Source organism: Chinchilla lanigera, unplaced genomic scaffold, assembly GCF_000276665.1.
Source record: "Chinchilla lanigera isolate Chin_1 unplaced genomic scaffold, ChiLan1.0 scaffold00054, whole genome shotgun sequence".
Taxonomy (NCBI): Eukaryota; Metazoa; Chordata; class Mammalia; order Rodentia; family Chinchillidae; genus Chinchilla; species Chinchilla lanigera.
This window is the reverse complement of record NW_004955455.1, coordinates 8,930,453-8,953,912: the sequence shown is the minus strand read 5'-3', so window position 1 is coordinate 8,953,912 and position 23,460 is coordinate 8,930,453. Positions and strand designations below refer to the sequence as shown.

The window sequence follows — 23,460 nt, the reverse complement described above, 5'->3', positions numbered from 1 at the left end:
GGTAAGGGGGTGAGCTCGCGTGCTCTGATTGGTTGGACTTAAAGAAGGTCCACCTCCCGCGGGCTGGCGCTCTGGGATGGCGGAATATAGGAGCCGTTCTGGATCTGGTGCGGAAGGGCTGTGGTGGCGGCAGGTGAGAGGCAGGCGTCACGCGACCGGGTGGAGCGAGATCGGAGACCCAGGACGACCCCAGGCCGGGTTCCCAGCTTCTCTGACTCACTTACCCACCTAGCACGCCACTATCTAGGACTCTGTCGTGCAGTAATCCTCGCTGAAGTGTGCGGAATGGGGCGTAACAGGTGTTTTCTGCAGCCTTAGTTTATAATTGTGATACATAGGAAGCAGCCTCAATGTCCAGGAAAGAGTTCTGTCTGGTCCTTGTAGATATGTCTCTCTTCTCTCCCTTTCTTCTCTTCCCCACCCCCTCTCCCTTTACTTCTCTGTCTCTGCGCTGCTGGGGATCAAAGACAGGGCCTTGCTCAAGCTAAGCAAACGCTCCATCACTGAGCTACACCCCCAGCTCTATGTAAATTTTAACCTTCAACAGTGGTAGTAATACGAGGTGAAGCCAAGAACAGAGCTAGTAATAAGTAACTATTACTGATCGAGCGATTAATGTGCCAGACGCTGCTAAGGGTTCCTTTTGCATTAATCTAACCTTCCTAACGAGCCATTAAAGTAGGTTTCATTATTGCCCTTGCGTAATGTGTGAGGAAACCTAGGTTCATAGCCTTGTAAGTGAGTTGGCTAAGATGACATCACTAGAGAGTGGAAGACCTGGGATCCCAGCCCAGATCTTTCTCATTTGTCCAGTTGACTGGCACACTGTACTGCCATTCTGGCACATAGCACGTGTGGAACGGAAGCTGCCATTTCTTGCTGTTGTTGTTTGGAGGCAGGGTTTCACTGTGTAGTTCAGTGTGGTCCTGAACACACAGTCTTTCTGCCCCTGCCTCCCAAGTGCTGGGATCACATGTGCACCCACCACACCTGGCTTCTTGTTGTTATAATGATAAGCCTGAACTGGGCTTCCTCAAATAGCTCTTCCTTCTGGCTCTAACATCTAGGGACCTTTGTTCTTTTCTCCCTTTTAGGATCCCCTGGAGCCATGTTGTCAGGAGTGCTGGTGGTGTCAGCTCCAGGGAAAGTCATTCTCCATGGGGAGCATGCCGTGGTCCATGGCAAGGTAAAAAGCCCCCAGTGCCTTGAAAGATTGGGTACCACTTCTCCCTGGCATCAGTCTTGTGAGAAGATAAAAAGGGAAACTTGAGGCTGAGGCATAGCTCAGGGGCAGATCAGAGAGGAACCGTGCGTTTTCCCCAGCCAGGCAAGGAAACGACAGATCTGATGCCCACTGAAGAACTTCTCTGGCTTCACCCAGTCAGGGGGCAAAAAGATGACACATAAAGCCCTACAAGTGGAATGAAATCACCTAGGGAGTGAGCATTGGTGGTGAGCAAAAGAAGTTTGAGGATTGAGTTTTGGGGTGCTCCATTGTTTAGAAGTTGGAAAAAGGATCTTGCAAGAGTTAGAAACATGCATTATCTCATTTAATCTTTTTTTTTTTTTTTGAGACAGGGTCTCACTATGCAGTTCAGGCTGGCCTTGAGCTCACTTTGTAGCCCAGGCTGGCCTTAAACTTGCAACGATCCTCCTGCCTCAGCCTCCGGAGTGCTGAAATTGCAGGCGTGCGCCACCACGCCTGGCTATCTCATTTAATCTTACAGCTTCCCCAGAGGTGCATTCTTGTGTTCTGTTTTATAGATGTGGAACCTAAAGCTTAGGAAAGAGTTGATTAACTTGACCAGTTTCCCTACACCTTGGAACTGAGAGTAAACCCAAAGCTCATGCTTTTTTTTCACTCCTGCACTCCAACTGCTATTATTTATGCCCTTAATTTATGTTTTAAACTTGTATTTCTCTTTGAAAATGTAGTGATTATGGGGAAGCAATTCTCTGGTGTTGAGAAGCTCTGAAGCTTGGGGTAAGGCAGATATAATACATACAACTCCTAATTGAGTGGTAGTGGCTGTGCCCAGGCTCAGTGGGAGAGTGAGCCAAAGTTGATTAGCAATGTCTGTTAAGGGTAAGAGTGGCAAGTATGCTATTATTTGTCCTCATTCCCAGCACACTGGCACTGGCCCCCTTGCCACCCACCCTCAGCTTACTGCTTTTCCCCTTTATTCTATAGGTAGCCCTGGCAGTGGCTTTGAACTTGAGAACATTCCTCAGGCTTCAGCCCCACAGCAATGGGCAAGTGACCCTGAACTTACCAAACATTGGTACCAAGCAGACCTGGGATGTGGCCAACCTTCAGCTGCTGGACACGAGCTTTCTGGGTAAATGCCAGGAGGAAAACCCAAGTGTGGTTAGAGCCTGGGTCCTGAAGACAGGGAGAGAAGGCAGCTAAATAGTTACTCCAGGCTGTCGCCAAGGGACTCAGAAGTCAGCCACTCCAGGGGTGTTTTCTATCATGACCCCATAAAATTCGCTTCATTCATTATGAAGTTTAATTTAAAAATATAAAACTATGTCCAAGATCTCTGTGAGCTGTTTCGGACAGATCATCAAGTCCTACTGTTAAGTGAAAAAATGTAAGTTGTAAAATGACGTACACATACTTTCATCTAAATCAATGTGTAAAAGTGCAGAAGAAGGTCGAGGGGACGGATATCAGAGTGACAGTGGTGATCATTTCCTCTGGGAAAGTCCTAGGGTTGGGGGATGGGCAGAGAACCTAAAAGAGAATGAATGCACTGATGTCTTATATAACTAAAAATTATTAAAAATAGGGCTGAGGATGTAACTTAGTGTAGAGTGTGTGCTTAACACGTGTAAAGCCTTGACTTCCATTCCAGTACAGTAATAATAATAATTATAATAACTAATTTTTCAAAGTAACTTATAGTTATTGCTGGAAAACATAGTACTGGGACATTATGACAAAAAAATCACTGGTTACTGCTTCCCCCTCTCCAGTGTGACCCTAAGCATTTTGGTATTAATCCTCCTGGATTGTTTTCTGTAAATAGATGATTAGATTGATTGACATAGGGAGATACCTTGTTTGTTTTTTTTAACCAAAATTGGGTCAGGCCACCTCAGCTATTCAGAAAAGGGTAGGTACTTTTGCCTTCAGTGTATCAGGACTGTCTTTCTGTGCTGGTAAATTGGAGCCTCTGTGCTGCTATTGGTGGCATGGGGAAGGCTACGGCCACTCGTAAGCCAGCCTGTTGTCTTCATCAGCCCCGGAGCTGGAGTTGGCTTCTGTTCTCAGTCTACTGTCTCCTCTTGGGACCGACATTGTGACGTTGGCAACAGGGTTTCTCAGCAAGAATCCTTCAGAGGTTTCTTCCAAACTGCACCTGAACCCTGCTCTCCGTGAGCAGCTATAGCCGCTCCCATTGGAGATGGAACAAGAGCTGAAAACTTCAGACGGAGGACATAGCTCAGTGGTAGAGTGCTAGGTTCAATCCTAGTGCCACAAAAAAACAAACATCGTTTCAGCAGCTCTTTTCATCCTGTCATACGCATCTGGGACTCCCAGATTGCTGGAGGTTGCTGCTGGCTTACTAATACAGATGGATTCCTGGCCCAGCCCCTTTGCTGAAGAGAACCGGCCGTGGTGGTAGGGGCTGGGTGTGTCACCTGGGTTAACCCATCAGTTAAGAGTTCGTAGAGCATGTTTCGGAAAGTGGCCAGCCAGGGCACCTCAGACTTGCTCTCTGTGGTGCCGAGGGCCGCCCAGCAATGTTCCCTGAGAACTGGCTGCTTCTTTTGTAGGTCCCTCTCATGAACCCAAAGCAGCCAGGCATGCTGACACCTGTCCCAGTCCCTCTGACGCTCCTCGTGGGCCTGAGCCGGTCACTTCGCCTACTGGGCCCCAGGAAGCAGGCTCGTGTTGCCTGGCTAAGTGTTGCTTTCAGGATCCAGCAGGACTGGAATTGGGGGCAGGGCTGAGACACCAAGCACAGCACATACGGAAGGGCTTGTTCATCTACTTCACATCAGAGGCAAAGGAAATTCGAGCCTTTTGAGACCCATTGCCTACTAGGTTACAAGGATCTGCCATCATTCTTCCCTCCCCATAGTAATAGCCACAGTGAGCTGTCACTGACATCTATCCGCGTGCGCCAGGTGCCACCGGAAGTGAGGTCACATGTTAGCGTCCTCGTAGTTCTCCAGCCTTCCCTGCAAGTCGGTGATGTTATTCGCCCCATTTATGGATGTGAAAGTCAAGACTCAGTGGTCCAGGGCCTTGGGCCCCACAGCATGTCAGAGACAGAAAGGTCAAGTCTCTGGTCCCTAAAGCTCCATGGGCATCTGTTGCAGAGCTCTATGGTGTCACAGGCCTGGCTGGACTAAACATACCCTGACTACATCCAGCTCATACTTGCTGAATGCCGAATGGGTGCCTTGAAGTTTCCTGATACAGGTGCGCCCAGCTCCATCTCATGTATCTGTAGAACCTGACCCGAGGCGTGAGGGGGGACTCCTAGAGGTGAGCTGCTCAGACTTGCTCAGCCTCCTTAACATCACAGAGGAAAGGCCAGGCCCCGACATGTCACTGGGAAAAACTTGTGACCTCACCTTTCCTCCTGCCCAAGCAGCGTTTCACCTGCACAGTTTTTACTAGAGTTTCCATTCCTGCTAATTATCTTTTGAGGGAGTGAAGTATCTGGGGAGTAATTTCGTGTTACCTTTGATTTTGCTTTTGTCCATTGGATGGTGAAAGCCCAGCCGTTCAGTGGTTGACCTAGCGTGCGCTCCGTGGGCACATGTATGTGCATGTGTGCGTGCGCGTGGGTTTAAACTACTGTTAATTAAGTGCTTACTGTGTACCAGGAGCTGTGCTAAGAGTTTCACATAGTCTGCTGAACTGTATCTTCATGGTAACTCTGAGAAGAGGTCTTATAAGTTATCTCATTTTACCAAGGAGGTAAACTGAGGTTCAGAGAGAGCAAGTCACACACTCAAGGCCAACAAATGGCACAGGCAAGACCCAGGCCCAGGTCCGCCTGCTCCCAACAGATGGGTTTGGCTGTGGCCCTTGGACCATAAATTCGTGTCTTCCCACGTTCGGATCCCAGCGGTGCCTCGGTTTCTTTATATTTTGTTTATAGACGCACCCAAGGCCCTCTCACCCACTGTGTTTGCTTGTGTTGTGACAGAGCAAGGTGACGTCTCAGCACCCACCGCCGAGCAAGTGGAGAAGCTGAAGGAAGTGGCGGGCATCCCCAAGAACTGCGCCGTCTCCGAGCACCTGGCTGTGCTGGCCTTCCTGTACTTATACCTGGCCATCTGCCGGAAGCAGAGGTACGTGGGCTGTGAAGGGGCCCTGCTTCGGCTCCCTGGAGATGTGGGGAAAGCTGGAGAATGCGTGAGCCTCTTGCTTAGTCTCTAGGGATTGCTTCCGCCTCTGTCTCTAGGGACACAGCCATTGGCCGTCCTCAGCATGGGCCCAGCACCCTGCCAGACATGCTCCAGACGGCACTTGGTAGTCGTTCCAGCACTCAGAGAGGCATTGCTTCCTCTACAGCTGGTGCTTAAGGCTGTTCCGCTAGTTAGTAAGGGGGAGAGCAGGGGTGGTAACCCATGCGCTCTAACACCCACACTGACGCACCTACCCCTACTTCCTCCTCCGCTCTCTTTGCAAAAGAGCCAGGGCCATTTCCACCTCTGGGTTCATGGTGTAGCCTCGTCCAGGGCGTAGCTATCAAGGTGCCTTCCCTCCACACCCTGCTGCTGTGAGGACTGTTGTTCCCCTCTCACTTTACGACAGGGTCTCTGAACGCTGGTGCGCACGAGTGGGTGACAGCACCGTCAAGGCAGTGTCACCGGGTGTGAGAGGAGGCCACATTGGTTCGGCCTCACTGGGTAGCTCCTTGGGGGCACTTGCCTTCTTTGAGCCTCAGTTTCCTTGTGACAGCACCCGCTGAATGGGGCTGTGGTGAAGCTAATTGGCACGGAGCTCTCACTGTTACTGATAACTTTCTCAGAAACAAAAGCAATAAGGGGGATTAGAAATGCATAGAAGAGGGGCCCAGCGCTAACTGGCACACAGTGAGTGTGTAGTTTTGAGTTTTTTGTTGTTCTTTTTTGTTTTTTGTTACTGGAGATCGACTCAGGGCCTTCACACTGAGCTACATCCCCAGACCTTTTTCATTTTTTATTTTGAGACAGAGTCTCACTAAGTTACCCAGCCTGAGCTTGAACCTGGGGTCCTCTGGCCTCCTCCCAAGTGCTTAGATTTTCAGTGTGTGCCGCCATACCCGCTTGTGTAGTGTTTTTTTTTTTTTTTTTTGCAGAACCCAAAGGACAGCTCTTCCTTTGAGCAGCAGACAGCCCAGCAGCCAGGCAGCGTGCTGAGGACATATTCGTGCCTGGCCCGCACTTGCTGTCCGGCTCAGGGACGGACTGGGAGGGGTGTGTTCCTTTCAGTGTGTGGGGGGGTACTTCCGAATCTCCATATTTGGGGTAGATGTCCTTTGAAAAGGCACATTCCGTGGTGTTGGGGTTTTGTTTCTTTGTTTTCCGTGCTAAGGACTAAACTCAAGGACTTTGCGCTGTTCTGTATTCCCTGCCTCTTGTTGTTTTGAGATGGAGTTTTGGTAAGGTGCCCAGGCTGGGCTTGGTTTTGTGTGACCCTCCTGCCTCAGCCTTCCAGAGTGCTGGGCTTATAGGCTTGTGCCACCACACCCAGCCAGTGTTAGTCTTTCTGCTTGGAAATTGAGAAAAGCGCTCAGTGGAAATTACTGATCATGAAGTTTGACAGATCGTGCTTGGGGAAGCACACGTCCACGGCTGTGATTCCAAACTTCCCGGCTCTCCCAAGCAGACCCCGGTGCTCACACTGGGGACAGTGGTTTAGATGAATCTAGGACCTGTTTCCTGGTTCTGATTCATCATGAACCCCTGCCGTCCTGTGGGGTTGGCTTGGGGGATCAGGAAATCTCCGAGTCAGTCCCTGCCAATGTCCAGTGCTGGTCCCCAGCCCTGACTTCAACACTGTCCTCTCTGCCCTTTGAGAGAGTCACACCTTGCACCCGGGTGTATTTCAGGACCCTGCCGAGCCTGGACATTACCGTGTGGTCGGAGCTGCCCCCTGGGGCTGGCTTGGGCTCCAGTGCCGCCTACTCCGTATGCCTGGCAGCCGCTCTCCTGATCGCATGTGAGGACATCTCTAATCCGCTGCAGGACGGGGACAGCATCAGCAGGTGATCACAGTTCTCGCCCTGGTCAGTGTCCTTCTGGCATGTCAGGACTCAAGTCAGAGTCTCCCCAACCCCCAGACCTTGCCATCCCACTGTGAGGTGAAATCTGACTAGTGGGCATTTTCCAGATGAGGAGAACGAGGCCTAGCGAGGCCAGATGGCTGGCCCAGGGCTGTACAGCTAACGATGGGAAAGCAGGATGTCTGAACCCAAAGACTGAGCTCTTTATTCCTGTGCTCTGTCTCTCACCCCCATCTTTGCTGTTTGGGGTTCAGGTACCTGTGGTGTGACAGAAAGAACTTGAGTCTATTTAGCTGGCAGTGGGCTAGACAAACCCTTGCACCTCTGCGCTGACTTGCTGTAGGACCTTGGCCTGGTCCCTGCTCCCCTCGGAGCATCCTCATCCTCTGAATGCTAATGAGAATACCTGAGGGGTTATTGTGAGGCCAGACCAGACACAGAAAAAAAAGTGCAGTGTGCTAAAAAATCAGGAGGTGTGTCTGTCAGGTCCTCACCTTCGTGCCTGTGGAGGGAGTGTCTCGGTCCTCACTGGTGGCTGATTGTTTCTGTCCCCTGTGGATTCTCCAAGAGAACCCTCCCAATGTGAGCAGCTGTGCAGTTTACCCGTGGCCTGCGGCATTGGGGGACGCCCAGAAGCCCCCTGGCAGCCTCACTTTGAAGCATCTCTGAGGGCCCTGTGTCGTGGGGGCGGGGGGTGACCTACCCCACTGGGGAGCTGGTAGCAGCCGTGTGGAGCTCAGCGGTGCCGATCCAAGTGGGCTGCGGGTCTCTTCTGTCTCCCAGCTATCAGAGAAGGCACTCAGATGGCCCTGGGTGCCAGCATGGACATAGCTGTGTCACCACCTCACAAGCCCTAGCGGGCCACAAACGGAGCCAGACTCCCTGACCAGCAGCACTCTGGTCTGTGGCTGAAGAGCTCTGTCCGCCTGAGTCTGGTTTGAACTATTTCTTCTCAGGCATGAAAAGGCCACGGTTGTTTCCCGTGGCTCTGTTGGTCCCTTTTAGGGTTCCTGTCACATCTGGTAATTCCTTTCCTGAGACCTGTAGGTTGAAATACAGCGGATCTCAGCCTGAGTCGCAGCAGTGCCTTCATCCTCACAGGCCAGGTCTGTGGGCTGCGCACAGTAGTTCCGAGTGGCTCCATGTGTGTAAGACATGGCATGGGAGATGCGGTAGAGGCCACTGTTGGTCAAGGGAAGAGTCAGGAAGCAACGAGAGATTGTGCCCCAGTTAGCACCAGGCTGCTGTTGTCAAGGATTGCAGAGGCTTTGCCTGTTAACTCCTGCGTGGCCTTGGGCGACCTCTTCTCCCTGAAGCTCTGTTTCCTCATCAGGAAGTCAGGGGCCTGACCCGTGGCTCCTTGGGGACCCTTCCTTGCCCTTTGGTGATGCTGGGGTGAGGTGGTGACTGGCGAGAGCGCCTTGGAGACAGCTGCTCGTTACTGTGGGCCGATCGCTGGCCATACAGACCAGTGAGGGCCTGCTGGCCCGAGTCTCCTGAACAGACCCCCACGTGAGGGCCAACAACCTGGCTCTGCTTTTCAAAGGGAAGAGGGTAGCTCTGTGTGTACCTGTGTGTGGTGTGGGCGTGTGGTCTGTCTCATGCTGCTTCTGGCCAGTTCTCCTGCCCGCCCTGAGCACCTACCTGCTCTGCAGGACCTATGGGGAGCAGCCCCGCCCTACCCTATCGGCTGGCATTTCTGAGCCCAGAGGAACCCAAGCCCCGGGTCCTCTTAAGGCTTGGTCTGAGCCTCTGAAGAAGGAACTTCACACAGAGTAAGAAAGAGCAGGGCCTAGGCCTGGGCCTGGTTGGTGACTGCAGGCCTTTCTCCTCCACCCCTCACCTCTTCGCTGGGACACTGCTGCCTTTTGCTTCCTGGACAGGGCCAGCTGTGTCCAGTCCCAGGCACTGCAGCAGCTGGTGCCTTGGCTGCAGTGCCGTCCCTGTCGTTGTGCCTGGCTGGCTCCCCTCACCCCCAGGCCGCTTCCCCCTTGGGGCACAGGGTGTGCTCTACTCAGCTGCCTGCACTCCCCTGAGCTGTGGCGTTCAGTGCCAGATACTGATTGTTCACTGACTTCTGCTCTCACCGGTAGACTCCAGGCTCCGAGAAGTCAGGGACCATGTCTGTTTCCTCCTGCTGTGAGCTCCGTTACAGGCACATACGGTAGTAGTTGCTCAGTTGATATTGGGAGAATGAGTGAATCTCGTAATTACCGTGAAGTTCAGTGGTTCAGACCTGTGTGGTTATGATGTGGCTGTAAGCACCGATGTGGCTATTTTACCCTCCGGAGCCTCAGTTTCCCCTTCTGTGTGAAGGGTTTTTATAACCACACACCCCCTGTGGGGGAATGGTGACAGTGACGGAGCTGGTCCATTTGAGAAAGTGTTCAGCACAAAGCTATGTGCAGGGTGCTAAACGGATTAGCCAGGGTTAACTTGTCTTTAACCACAGCCCTTCAGCTGCTGGGTGAGTTGCAGGGCCGTGAAGTCCTGCTCAGAGTGGGTAATTGACTTGCCCAAGGCTGCAGGGCAAAGGAGTGGTTGCTCTGAAGAAAGCACTTAGTGCTTCAGAGAGACTTGGAGATGGCTCCGTCAGCCTGGCCTCTGTGGAGCTCCAGTGCATAATGATCACGCGTTAGATCTGCTGCCAGGGCCCTGGGAAGCATGCCCCTCGGTTCATTCTTCCCGAAGGCGGGCCTGGCTTGGGAGCTGGCTCCTACGGAGAGGTCCCGTACAGTCCCATCTCCCACCTGCTGCATGTGAACACCTTGTAGGGTGCGTCACCAGCCTTAGCCACACACACACCCAGCCTCTGAGGAGGGTGGAGTCAGCTGTTCCCTGCTGAGGAGAGCGAGGCTCAGAGGGCTGTGATGGGCATAGAGGCGCTCAGCCAGGGGGAGATGGAGGAAGACTGCGGCACCTGAAGGCCCAGGTGTTTCCTGCCGCACCCGGCAGTTTGGGAGGGAAGGGGAAGGAGGTTTGGCTCGGTCTCAAGCTGAGAGGCTCCACACCACTTTGCTCTTCCCCGAGCTCATGGGCCCAGCCTTTTGCCTCTGTCCTCCACCACACTCACCCTGCAGCCCTTGCCCTCTGCTGCCGGAGGTGACCCCACTGCGCCGTCACCACCACCACCACCGTAAAGATGTGTTTCTGTGTCTCCAGGTGGCCTGAGGAGGATTTGGAGTTAATTAACCATTGGGCCTTCCGTGGGGAGAGGGTGATCCACGGGAACCCCTCCGGCGTGGACAATGCCATCAGCACCTGGGGTAGGTGTGTGTGGGCTCGCGATCTTTATTTGTATTATTTTTTTGGTTTTTTTGCAGGAGGTTTTTTTGTTGTTGTTGTTGTTTTTCCGGTACCGGGAATTGAACTCACAACCTTGCACTTGCCAGGCAGGCGCTGTGCCGCTGAGCTAAATCCCCAGCCCCCTTTATTTGTGTTATTAAGCGTCTTATTGCACTAGTAGATGCCCTGGCCTTGTTGGCTTGGGATGAATGGCATCAGTGGATTCTGAGGAAAAGGGCAAAATCTTAGGGATCTACCTCGTACCCCCTGAATTAGCCTCAGTGAGCCTCAGGGAGGTCTGCATGCTCAAGCTGCCCAGCCGCTGCTACACACTTTGCAAGCCCCACCCAGGGCCCCTCTGTGTAGACACTTGACCTCATGAGCCTGGTGCTGGGAAATTGGGCAGCCCAGAGAGAGGGAAGAACCCAAAAGCCTCAGGCCTGGTGAGAGCCTCCTAGCATGGCTCGAGGCCCTTCTTGCCTGTAGGCCCTTAACAGCCGAAACTTGAGCTGAGCATGCGCGGCCTGTTCCCCCGTGGGCCACACTCTGAGCCCAACCCACAGTGGCCCAACCCCCAGTCCAGCCCCTCTGCAGAGCTTTTCCTCCCTAACTGGCTCGTTGTTCTCTCTAGGAGGAGCCCTCCGATACCAGCAGGGGAAGATTTCATGCCTAAACAGGTAACCGGGTAGAGCATCCACATCCACAGGTCGGGGGAGAGCGCTACGGAGGCAGGGGTCCCTGGGCTTCCCGCCCTGCCATGGCCCTCACAGTGTGCTGCCTCTGAGGACCCAACTCAGCGAAGACCTGGCGGTTTCTCTTTCTCCTCCACACCAGCTCTTCAGTTACGGGAGATGAGAGGGGACTTGTGTGGCCTTCCCTACACCTTCCAGAAAGTACTGTCCCCAGACCCTGGCTGCTGGCTCATCTGTGCCCTCGTCTGTCTCTTCACTCAGTGGTACCTTCTTGTGTTCCTCGTGGCGCATCCCGGAGCCTGGGGATGTAGAGGTGGACTTTGGACAGTTTCCCAGTGCCCACAGCCCAGCCGGGCGGTAGAGGCGGGACAGACGGGCACACAAAAGCCACCATAACACAATGTGATAGTTGCCTTATTGGAGACTCACAAAGCCAAGGCACAGCCAAGCCCACTTTGGGAAGCCTAGTGCAGAGGGGCAACTTGGCAAAGCTTGGCCCATTTTGTGTGTTTCTTTAACCCCACCCTCTGGAGCAAATAGGACAAGCATGCATATTAAACGATAGCATCCTCAGTTCTGTGTGCACCCGTGCTGGAAGTGTCAGATGCAGGAAGTTAAATCTGCACCAACCAGGAGCTAGGTGCCTTTTTCATGCTTCCACACTGGGTGGCAGTGTTTGTTCCTGGGCACCTCTCTGCCTCAGTGGGTCTCTTTGTGTCTGGCAGGGTCTGATACTGTCTCTTGGTTCTTTGCACTGGGGCATCTTTTGTGGAGGGCAGCTGGCCCATTAGCACCTCAACATCTGGATTGTCACAGTACCCCCTCAGCCCCTGTCTGCACCCGGGGGAACTTCCATCTGGCCCTGCTGGCTTCCAAGAGCTAAGCCATCCCTTCCCTGGCCTGTGTCAGGCTTCTCAGCTTCAGCGCTGTTGATGACGTTTGGGGCCAGGTCATTCACTGTGGCCGGGCTATCCCGTGTGTTGAAGGATGTTCAGCAGCATCCCTGGTCTCTTCTCATTGAAGCCGGTAGGCTTCTCATCTGTGACAGTCAAAAATGCCTCACAACTTTGCTTAGGGTCCCCGGAAGGCAAAACCCTTTTGGTACCAGCCTCTGTCTGCACGGGGAGGGAAGCAGAGTGGCTCAGGAGCATGGAATCGCTTCCTTGGCCTGCCTGTGTGAGGGGTGATGGCCAGGGGAGCCCTGGGCTCTAGAGTGGGCAAGCTGGCAGCTTTGCAAGCTGGCCTGGTCCACGTGGGCAAGGGGGTACCTTGGAGTTGAGGGCAGTCAGAGCATCCCAAGGCTGCGATGGGTGACAGCAAGAGGCTGGACGTGGGATCCGGAGGAAAGCAGAGGCATGTGCCGTCTGTCCGGTGCCCGTGGAGCCAGTTGTACCGTAAGCACTGGAGGGGAAGCCAGCTTCGAGCGAGCAGCGTACTGGGGAGGCAGGAGCTGTGCAGTGGAGATGGAGCTCTGCTTGTCCCTGCTGTGGCAGGCAGAGCTGTAGTATCCCTGGCGTGGTTTATGCTCTGCCCCTGCCATTAGCTGCACGGTGCCCTTGGCTGGGTCACTTCCACTGAGGTCTCCGTCATCTCATTTGTGTATCAGAAAAAGCATCCTGAAGTGCCTAGGTGTTTGCTGACTAATCAATTCATCTGTTCCAAGATACCACCCAGCGCCTGCTCTGTGCTGTGCTCAGGAGGGACGAGAGAAAGTTCCGCCTGCACAGGACTCAGAGTTGTTAAGGAGACAGCCAGCTTTTGAGCACTGGTCAGGAAGTTGCTGTGCTCGGGAAGCAAAGCAGGGGCACTCAAGAGTGAACTCCAGCATGAAAGGGGAAGGTGATAGGAGGAGGTGCCCAGAGGCCCTCTGTCGAGGAAATACTAGAGCAGCGACCTGATGAAATAAAAATGAGTCATGTGGCTATGGGAGGAGGGGCAGGGGGAATGCAAGTGCAAAGGTCCTGGGGCAGGAGAGGCAGGTGTGTAGTGCAGCAGTGAGGAAGGCAGGATGACTTGTGAGCGCTGGGGGAGAGAGGAGAGGAGGTGAGGTCAGAGGTGGCCAGGCCCAGATGACATAAGTGCTTCCAGGGCAGATCCCTGAGTGGGGTCCCAGGATGTCATTGGAGCCCTGGGTTTTATGGGGCTGGCGGCAGGCCCATTCATGGAGGACTTGTCTGAGAAAGATGAAGATGCGACCCACAGCCCCTCCTCTCCGCCCCCTGGGTGGGAACAGAGCACAGCGACCTTTGCTGCTTGCTGCAGGGCCCCGTAGCGAGCAGATGGCAGGTCCTCTGAGGGGCCGGGCGCCGGCTCCACATTAATCCCGCGGATGGCTTAAAGAAGGGCCCTTCCCCCCTGAAGCACGCACAGCATCTCCATGAAAAAACGCATTGTTTGTGAAGTGGATCAAGATGTGGCCTCCCAGAACGCTGCCCTTTTGAGCAACAGCTTGTCTTTAAAGGGAAGAGAAAAGCCAAATAGAATGTTCATCTTTTGTAAAGTACAAAAAGGAGAAAGAGAGCCAGCCTCCAAGGCTGAGAATCGATATTAATTTCATGGGCTTACGGCGGTGAGATAAAGCAGGTCTCCGGCAGCCCTTTCCAGCCCTGCTGGATTTTATAATCTAGAGAGTGGAGAGAGCTTGAATAAAGGTGTCCAGGGGTCTGCGCCTCCAGCCGTCTCAGGCCAGGGCACATCCAGATTCTCATCCTCTGGCCCTGGCCTGCAGCACTGTGAAAAGCAGATTAGATGACAGGTAGGGAGGTTTGGGTCCCCAGAGCCAGCTCAGCACATGGACAGTGGGGACTATGGCTTTAGGAAGGGGTGCACAGCCCCAACTCCCCGCAGCCACAGCTCGTTTTGTGCCTGGGCCACCGGACACCTTGGAGGAGGGACAGGAATGGAGCCATTCTCTACCCTCCTGCTTCCCTCTCTCGCTCCGGCATTGACCGTCTTCTGACTAGGGCCGCTCAGCCGGGAAAGCCTATGCAGATACTCCGAAATCCAGACCCTCTCCAACCTGGAACGTGACTGCTCCTGAGCACTTTGGAGCAGGGATGCCTAGCCAGCATGGCACAGGCTGGTGGGTGTCTCCCCAGACCCCATGCCAGGCCATCCCAGGTCCAGCTGTACCTTTTTCTCATCTCCAGTGCCCTCTGGATGGCCCACAGGACTGGCCCCGGCCCCCTTGCCGTGGGGTGGATGTGCCGTGCCCACCCCCTTCGGGCTTCACGCTCGCCACGGTCCTGCTGGAGATACTCGTGCTTCCTGCCTTTGCCTGGTGCTTCCTGCCCTCCATTCTCATGGGAAGCCTTCGAGAACCTTCTCCCTCTCCCCTCTGCCCCAGTCCTCAGGCTGAGCCGGGCTCCCTCGTGTGTGCCCAGCACACGGAGGCACCCAGTTGACATTGCATGAATGAGGGAGCAAGTGAGTGAGGAGCCGAGGGCCCGTGTCCGTCTGCCCAGGGACTGAGTGGAGAGATGGCTGCGGCCACTGATGCGGCCTACGTGTTCCCCGGTCTGATGTCCTCTCTCTAGGCCTCCGCTTCCTTCTGTGTATCACAATGGGCTGGAGTCCCAGATCGCTCCCTATCCTGATCCAGCTCCTCCGTCCTGTCTCCTCTTCCCCCTACAGGCCCCCAGCCCTCCAGATCCTGCTGACCAACACCAAGATCCCACGAAGCACCAAGGCCCTTGTGGCTGGTGTCAGGAACAGGCTGATCAAGGTACGTCTTGTTTCCTTGCTGGGCGGCCTTCAGGCAGGGCAGGGCAGAGTCGTGTGTGGATTCCCGAGCTCCCCCTCTGGCTGATGGGCTGTGGATAGGTCCTGTGGTGGCATGGTGGGGACAGGGAAACTTGGGGAGGCGGCTTGGGCAGAAAGGAAGGTATTGCGGTTCCTGTACCCTGGTCCGAAGGCAGGATGGGATTCCCTAACAACAGTGACCAGGCTCGTTTATCATGCTGGCTTGGTAGCGAAGGTCCGCTTCCTGATATCAGAAACAGCAGCAGGGCAAAAGCCAGGCTGGAAGGAGAGGTTTGCGAGGCCAGTGGAGTCTTCCCTCCCTCCGCTCCCCTGCTGAGCTGCTCTTCAGGGTCCGCCTGCCCTTGCCTTAGGCTCATAGCCCACCCTCCTTTCCCTGCAGTTCCCAGAGATCGTGGCCCCACTCCTGACCTCAATAGATGCCATATCCCGCGAGTGTGAGCGCGTGCTAGCAGAGATGGCGGCAGCCCCGGCCCCGGAGCAGTACCTCGTGTTGGAGGTAAGGATGCACCTGCGGACGCCTGGCTGCCCACGGCTCACTGCTACCCAAGGCGAGTCCCCTCCCCCTGCTGCTCGGGGTCTCCCAGAAAACAGAGCAGCCAGGCCGTGCCTCTGGCCCTTGCTGTCAGAATCGTGGTGCCCGGGCCAGCGTTGGTGTACACACACACCAGCAGGCGTGTCTTCTTTCAGAGTTGTCCCGAGTCATTCGGAAGTGCTCGGCAGTGCTGGCGCACAGCAGGCGCCACGGGCCAGGTTTGGGGTGCGCGCGGGGCAGGTGTCCTGGGCTGCTGCTGCACAGGGGCTCTGTGGTCCAGGAGCGACCCCTGCCCGGCCTGCGCCTGCTGCTGCTGCTGCTGTGTACATGCACTTTCCTGCTTTGGGTCGGACTGGCCACAGAAGGTTTTTTTGTCGTAACCCCACCGGCATAACCCTTTGCGTAATTCTCCTGTAAGGCTTTGGATCTGAGCGGGTCATGTAAGCCCAGCTCCCTCTGCTTGCCGGGTGGCCTCATGAATGTCTTAAGCCTCCTCTGAGCCCCCTGGGTGACGCACGGCGCAGCGCCTGGTGTGCCACCAGCTCAGGGGACCAGAGGGCTCCTGCTCAGACATGGTCCATCTGGCCCCGTAAATGTGGGTGACGTCACAAAGCCATCTGGCCTCACTTCAGGAATGGCGTGGCTGGGCAGCGGCAGTGAACGGAGGTACAGGCGGGGCTCCCCCTGAAAGGGGCCTTGTAGTCTCCGTCTCGTCATGGTCCCTACCGCTGTGCCTTGTCTGGCTGCTGCAGTCGTTGCCTGTGTACCTCTCTGCCCCTGTGGGCCCCTGAGTCCCCAGCCCCTGTCACACACAGAGGCTTCCGGTAAACTGAGCCTTTTACCTAAGATTCCTCAGTGGCTCCCCACAGCAACTAGCCTGTGAAGCAAGCCTGTTCCCCCACTTCACAGGTGTAAAAACTGAGGCCTAAAGAGAATGGCTTCCTCCTAGGTTATCTAGTTAGTAAGTGACTGAGATGAATCAAACTGACTGACTTGCTCATTCCTCTATTCAACAGTTTTTTTCTTTCCCCTGCCGGGGGAATTGAACCTGAGGAGTGCCGAGCTACATCCCCAGCCCCTTTTAAAAACTTCCTTTTTTAAAATAGGGGATCTACTAAGTTACCCAAGCTGGCCTCAAACTTGTGATCCTCCTGCCTCATCCTCCTGAGTAGCTGGGATTATTGGCATGTGCCACTACACCTGGCTTATTTGCACATCTTTGACGAGCACCTACTGTGTGCTGGGCGCAGGGCCTTCATGTAATCCCTGTGCTTTTGCCCTCATTCCCCAACTGGCTGCCTCCGTTCCCCAGCCTTTGCCTTCTTGGCTCTTGATTCCCTCCGCAGAGAGAGGAGGGAACATGTCCCCCTGAGTAGGAAATTAATAATGATAGAGTACTGCCTGAAATCTACCCTGTTGAGCCCCCGGAGAATGCCGCGGAACAGCGCGTTGATTATACATTGTGTATATTTTTGGCGATGGCAGCCATTGAAATGTGCAGCTCAGCTCCTGGACAGCTTTGCACTCAAACCAGCGAGCTGTTCTCCTGTGTCACAGCCTGTCATCTGATCCTTGACAGATTTTGGATCAGAATGTGACAGGTGTCTGGAACCTGCCTCGGCAACGTGACACCTGGCGCTCAGGCGCAGAGAGAGGCCCCCAGAAGTCTTCTCTCACACGCAGCCCGCCGGGCTGGGGAGAGGCACCCGGGGCTGCCACCCGGCCATCAAGCCTGTCTGCTCATTTGTCAGAAGTGCTGGGGGCGGAAGGAGGGCCTGGGGTGAGCGGGGGGCGGGGGCGGAGAGCCGGCCCAGCCCTGCCCAGTCAGCTGGCTGTGGGCAGGAACGCCTGATAGGCCTCAGCAGAGATGGCTCGGTGATTGGCATCTCACATAGACACTCCGCTGCCCTGGAGCAGGGCCCCGCACTGTCGAGCCAAACAGCATAAACCCCCTTGTTCCCAAGGAAGTGGGTGGTGGCAGGGACACCAGGTGCTCGCAGAGGCGGGTAGACCAGAGCTCTGTGTCAGGCAGAAGGCTTTCCCACACTAGCTTTCCCACTGCCTTCCTAGCTCCGTCACCTCAGGTAAGGCACTTACGTGTGAGTCTATTTCCCCCTTTGTAAAATGGGGTTGATGGTAACATACCCATAAAAATCCTCATAGCAGGTGATGTTTGCAGCGCACTTACCTTATATCAGACATCGTACAAAAGCTCCACCTCATTTTTTCCTCGTGGTAATGAGGCAGACAGGCGCTCTCATGGCCCCATTTCCAGCTCAAACTCGGAGCCAAGGACCAGAGCCCAGGACATAGGACCAAGAAGGGGCAGAGCTGAGGCCCAAACCCAGCCCACCTGGCTGCAGAGCACCCGCCGTGACCTTCTTGGCAGGGCCTGGGTGGGAGCTCATCCTCAGTGCTGTGTGTGTTCGGTGAATGAAATGTAAACAGCACATTTGGGGCAGTGGTAGCTGTTGGTTTTCTGGTTTTGGTTTTTGGTTTTTCTCCAGGACCGGGAACCGAACTCACGACCTTGCGCTTGCCAGGCAGGCGCTTTTGCCGCTGAGCTAAATCCCCAGCCCCTGCTGTTGGTTTTCTTATTCCATCCGCATACATTTTGTTTGACCCTTGAAGAGCAGGAATCTCATTATGCATAATTAAAGAAACCTAGGCAAATATTTAGCTATTTCCTCTACTCATGACCTTGCTGGAAATATAACCCAGTTCCTACTCTGAACATCTGTCCCTGAGCCAGCTGTGGGATGGTATATTGTTTGACACTTTTTTTTTTTTGCAAATGCTAGAAATCTATTTCAACCAGGCTTCTGCAGAAAAGGAATATATTGGCGGAAAGAACAGCTTCAGGCATAGCTTGGTCCGGTGGTTGAAACCGTGTGGCTGAGAATCCATCTTTCATGTAATCTGTGGCCATGTATCGGGGCAGGAAATTTGGGCAGCCTGTGTCTGAAGTTTCAGCAGCTGCTGACGAAAAGGCAGAGAAAAGCCCCAGAGGGCCACAGCTGGCCCAGCCTGGGGTCTCACGCCCATGCTTGGCCAGTGACGAGGGCCAGAGGCTTCTAGGTCAGGGCTATCTAGGGTCGGTACTCACCACCTGGTGGGAGGGTGACCTCTGCCATCAAGCCCCATGGGAAGTCCTGCAGGAGGGAAGGGTCTTTTCAGCAGTGGAGAGGGACATGCGACGGTAAACAGAGCACTAGCCGTCCCGCATCCATGGCCACTGAGGGCTGGGCGGATGTGTGGGTCGGGGAGGACTGGGGCCCAGGCAAGCCAAGAGGGAACACAAGGCCCCTTCTCCCCCAGGAGCTCATCGACATGAACCAGCACCACCTGAATGCCCTCGGCGTGGGCCACACCTCTCTGGACCAGCTCTGCCAGGTGACCGCGGCCCATGGACTGCACAGCAAGCTGACTGGCGCGGGTGGCGGTGGCTGTGGCATCACGCTCCTGAAGCCAGGTACTGGGGCGGGCCGGGAAGCCAGTGGACTCTCAAGAAGGCTCCACCTGAAGGAGTCCCCTGGGGAGGGAACAGAGGCCCAGGAACAAGTCTCAGCTCTGCAGTGTGGCCTTGGGCAAGTTAGTTAACCTATCTGAGCCTTTGTTTCCTCTCTGGTAGAAGAAGGATGAGAGCGCCTACTGGTCAAACTATTGCTCATCAGTCTCCCCCACCCTCGTCCCTGCTCCCTCATGACGTGGCCAGGGGGGTTGATCTTGCTGCAGGATGAAGGGCTTTCTCTCTTGGCGGCCTTGGGGAGAAAGAGGACCGAGCATAGGAGCACTGCAAGGGTTTTACCGCCCAGACCGCATCTGGCCCTTTGGAGATACGGCCCCATTCCTCTTGGATCTCTCCCTTTCTCCTTCCTGTTTACACTTCCCTGCCCTCGATGCTGAGCCTCTGGGCCTTCGAGACGTCCTCTTGCCCCCAGCTGAGACACCTCAGCCTCAGGAGGCAGCCATGCTCCCAGGCCCTGGCATAGATTCCTGCTCACGGCCGGTGATGCCAGCACTGTACTGCCCATCTCAGCCTCCTGGTGACCCCGGGGCTCAGGACCATTGTCCCCATTCCCTCAGGAGGTCTCCTGAGAGGAGAGCGAGGTCCCTTGTCAGAGCCATGTGGCCAGTATATGGCAAGGCCAGGTCCACGGGACAGAAGAGCCTGTCTGTTTAACTGGCACCTGACCGCTGGGTGGGCACAGGGCCCTGTGTGCCCAGGGCATGGGGGCCACAGGAGCCTCTGAGCCGTGAGCCTGTTGGCAAGGTGTGGTCACGGCCGACACCCCGCACCTTAGGCCTCTCCCTGGAGTGGCGTGAACATCCCTTGAGCCGGGAGCTCACAGCTGTCGTGGTGACCTGCCTTCCCCCAGATCTGGAGCGGGCTGAAGTGGAGGCTGCGAAGCAGGCGCTGACCGACTGCAGGTTCGACTGCTGGGAGACCAGCATTGGGGCCCCCGGCGTCTCCGTGCACTCGGCCGCCTCCCTGAGTGGCCCCGTCCGCCAGGGCCTGGGTGGCCTCTGAGAGGAGCGCACGATGCTTCAGCCCTGCAGAGATTCTTCTGGATGCAGAGTTCGCCCCGCATGGACCGGCACCACACGGCCCCTGACACTGCCGCAGAGGCCGCCAGCCCCTCCTTACTGCCCTTGCTCCTGGCGGTGCCCCCTGAGTCCCAGTGGCGGGGCTCCCCTGGGGTCCCCTGAGACGGCAGATCCAAGATGGGGGCGGGGGTTTCCTCGACAGCCGCAGAGCCATCATGGTTCTGTCCGTCTGCGCCCTGCGTGTGCCTCAGTCTCCCCAGCCTGGCTGCAGGGATGCAGATCTGGCCCCAGCACAGTGTGCCTTCTCTCCCTCTGCCTCCCCACTTCCGCTAGCCTCAGGGCCTAGCCCCTTCCTCCCTCCTCCAGGAGGCCCTCCCGACCCAGCAGGCTGGCCCCTGTTCCTTGTCACACCGCTGGTGTGGCAGCGCCACGCAGCAGTTTGTGCGGCCTGACCTCCCACCTGGCTGTGCCCCAGGGCGGTGGCCTTTGCCTTCTGTCCTCAGCCAAGGCAGGCGGAGTGAAGGCAGCGGGGATGTGGGCTGACTCCCACCCATGCCAGAGCAGTTTGCAAAAAAGGTGGCAGATGGTAATAAAAAGAACTTGCGTAAACAGCGCTTCACACGTGTCCGGAAAGCCGGGGGTGGGAGGACTCAGACCCCCGATGCCTTCCTCCGGCCCCTTCTCCGGGTGGGATTCTTAAGGAATGAATGGAAATGAGGGCTGTGGGTCACCTTGCATCTCGGGGATGGGGTGGGTTTTCCCAGATGGGCCTTGGTGACAGGCGTGGAGACCGCTCTGCCAGGCCATGGCACTGGGGCCCAGCACACCAGGCTGCTTTCCCAGAACAGGACCGGTCAGCTCCCAGCTCCCGCACCACAAGCAGCACCAAGGCACATGGCTTTGTGAGCCTGGGGAGCCGGGACATCTCTTTCTTCCCAAAATGAGCCTACCTGGCGCCCACCTGGTCCCATTTGAACTTTGTATTGCCAAGCGGTGTGACTTCTAAAACTGCAGTGCATGGAAAACGCTTATAACTAGTGTGTTGCCCACAGAACCCCTGGGAGCCATGCGTCTGTAAGGAGTAGGGGACACCGGATTTTGTTCCTGCGGCTCTGTGCGTGTTTGCCCTTGGCCACTAGGGGGCAGCTGGTGCCTTCCCCAGTGTCCTCACCAGGAGGGTGACTGGGAGCTGACCGGGATGGAACTGGCCAGAGAACAGAGCTGAGTTCCAGCCCCACGCCCTGTCACTTCCAGGAACATGAAAGCAATAGGAAGGACACCCGGCCCAGCTTGGACCCAAAGCTTCCCGCCATCCTCCGTGGGGCTTTTCAGAGGTGGCTGAGTATAGAGTGTGTGATACCGGGACTAAGGGTGTGTGACGACTGAGTAAGTCTACTGATTGGTTTGGCACAGCCCCAATCCCGGTAGCCAGTGTACAATATAAGCAACAGAAGAAGGTTTGTCTCATCCCTTGCTTGCTTGCTTTGCTACCTTCTGCCCGCCATGAACTGTTTCTCCTCTGTGATGCCCCTCTGCCGTGTGCCACCCTGCCGTAGAGCCAGCTGATGATGGACTGGAACCTCTACAAACTGTGAGCTAAAAAACCTTTCCTCCTTTAACTTTGGTGTCGGGTAGTTTGTCCCAGCAGTGAGAGAAATAACCAAGACCGACAGTTTCACTCTGGAGCCCACCTTCAATGTGCTGGGATCTGGCCTGGCTCTGCACGCGGGGGTTGTGGTTGTGCAGTGTGCCGTGCTGATCCTCATCATTTCCTCTGGATTCAGGGGTACTCAGGCACACGGGTCTACCGCCTGGGCAGTATTTTTTTCCCTGCTCAATTTGGAGGAGCAACCCAGCCGGGCATGGTGGTGCACACCTGTAATCCCAGCCCTTGGGAGGCTGAGGCAGGAGGATCGTTGTGAGTTTGAGACCAGCTTGGGTTACAAAGTGAGCTGAAGGCCAGCCTGAACTGCATAGTGAGACCCTGTCTCAAAAAGACCAAAAAAAGGAAAAAAAAAAAAAAGAGGAGCAGCCCATACCAAGAGGCCCTGGTCTTGGTGATGCTGTTGATAGCTGCTGTCCAGCCTGCAGGAGGTGAGGTGGTGCACGGCAGACCTGGGAGTGTGAAGGTGTCTGGAGGCGAGGACCCCCAGAGACCACCCGTTGCCTGAGGCCCTCTCTCTCTCGCCCTGCAGACAGGGTGTCAGCCCTGGAGCAGAGGCCAGGGGCCAACCCTATTCACTTGGCCTATGGACCTTGTGCCTCCCATTCCTGGTTACCTGTCCTTGATGTGACATTTGCACATGTTGCAGTCACCCCTTCTTGGCTGAACCACTGCCAGTATCTTCTTAAAGTCCCTGGGTGCCCCGGGTATACAGCTGAGGCTGAGGATGCTGAGCGAGAGGGCCCTGAGATTATCTCCAGAGACCAGCCCTGTGGTTGAGCATTCAGCTCTGCCCGGGCTGGGTTTCAGCTGTGACCTGGGAGCCACATGACCTTGGGCACCCAGTTCACCTTGGAGCTGCACTGTCGTCTAGAGAATGAGAATAACTGTCCCTCCCTTATAGAAGCTTCAAGGGGGTTGCATGGGAAGGTGCACAGAAGGTGCTGTGCCTGACACATTGTAAGTGCTCAGTAAATACTCCCTATTGTAATTGTTTTGTGCTGAAAAATAAGGATGTCCAACCAGTTAGCACTAGCTGTGTTTCACCAACAGTGAACCAAGGTGTCTCAGCCTTGGGGCTCTCAACCAATGAAGCTGGCACTGTCAGCCAGCATAGTGTGAGAGCCCAGATGCCCCAGGATGGCACACACAGCTGGTTGGCAGTGTCAACCTCGTTGGTCCAGAGCCCCAAGGTCTAGAGCCCTCGGTTCACTGTTGGAGAAACACAGCCAGTGAAACGCAGCCAGTGAAACGCAGCCAGTGCCACCCAGCTCGGCTGCCTCCCGCCTTCCTCGGCAGAGAACCAGCACTCAGCCCTAGTGGCCCCTTAGCCCGGCAGAGGACAGCACTCCTCCCCAGGCAGCAATACTCCAGCCTGTGGATTTCATAGCCACCTGCACAGCCTTGAGTTCACTGAACTTTCAGCCCAGGGACAGGTCTAGTGGGACACAGACTCCCAAAAGTGAGGTTTTTTTTTTTTGTTTTTTTTTTTTTTTTTTTTGAGACAGGCTGTCCCTGTGAAGTTCAGGCTGGCCTTTAACTCACTATGTAGCCCAGGCCGGCCTCAAACTCCCAGCAATCCTCCTGCCTCAGCTTCCCAAGTGCTGGGATTACAGGCATATGCCACCATATCAAGTTGGGTGAGGACTTTTTCCCCCCCGTGAGAACATGGCCATGGGCCATGGCAACCCAGCGCATTTGGTGGCAGTTCTAGGTCAAAGGGCGTAGTTGACCTCATGTGCT

The 23,460-nt window shown here is 55.4% G+C and overlaps 1 protein-coding gene across 1 annotated transcript; it reads left to right on the top strand.

The window, feature by feature from the left end:
* Positions 1 to 29: 29 nt before the first annotated feature.
* Mvk (mevalonate kinase) lies at positions 30 to 20,663 on the top strand. Its single transcript, XM_005396449.2, has 11 exons — positions 30 to 133; positions 1,095 to 1,186; positions 2,192 to 2,339; positions 5,172 to 5,316; positions 7,062 to 7,217; positions 10,398 to 10,501; positions 11,152 to 11,197; positions 14,846 to 14,936; positions 15,354 to 15,470; positions 18,825 to 18,978; positions 19,886 to 20,663. Exons 2-11 carry the CDS (start codon positions 1,109 to 1,111, stop codon positions 20,035 to 20,037), a joined length of 1,191 nt encoding a protein of 396 aa, XP_005396506.1. The 5' UTR covers positions 30 to 133; positions 1,095 to 1,108; the 3' UTR covers positions 20,038 to 20,663.
* The last annotated feature ends 2,797 nt before the right edge of the window (positions 20,664 to 23,460 follow it).

Bases quoted from the DNA above. Each gene is read 5' to 3' on its own strand.
- Mvk (XM_005396449.2), top strand. From the start codon at position 1,109: ATGTTGTCAGGAGTGCTGGTGGTGTCAGCTCCAGGGAAAGTCATTCTC. The intron at 15,471-18,824 runs GTAAGGATGCAC...CTTCTCCCCCAG, and splicing joins AGCAGTACCTCGTGTTGGAG to GAGCTCATCGACATGAACCA. The intron at 18,979-19,885 runs GTACTGGGGCGG...GCCTTCCCCCAG, and splicing joins CATCACGCTCCTGAAGCCAG to ATCTGGAGCGGGCTGAAGTG.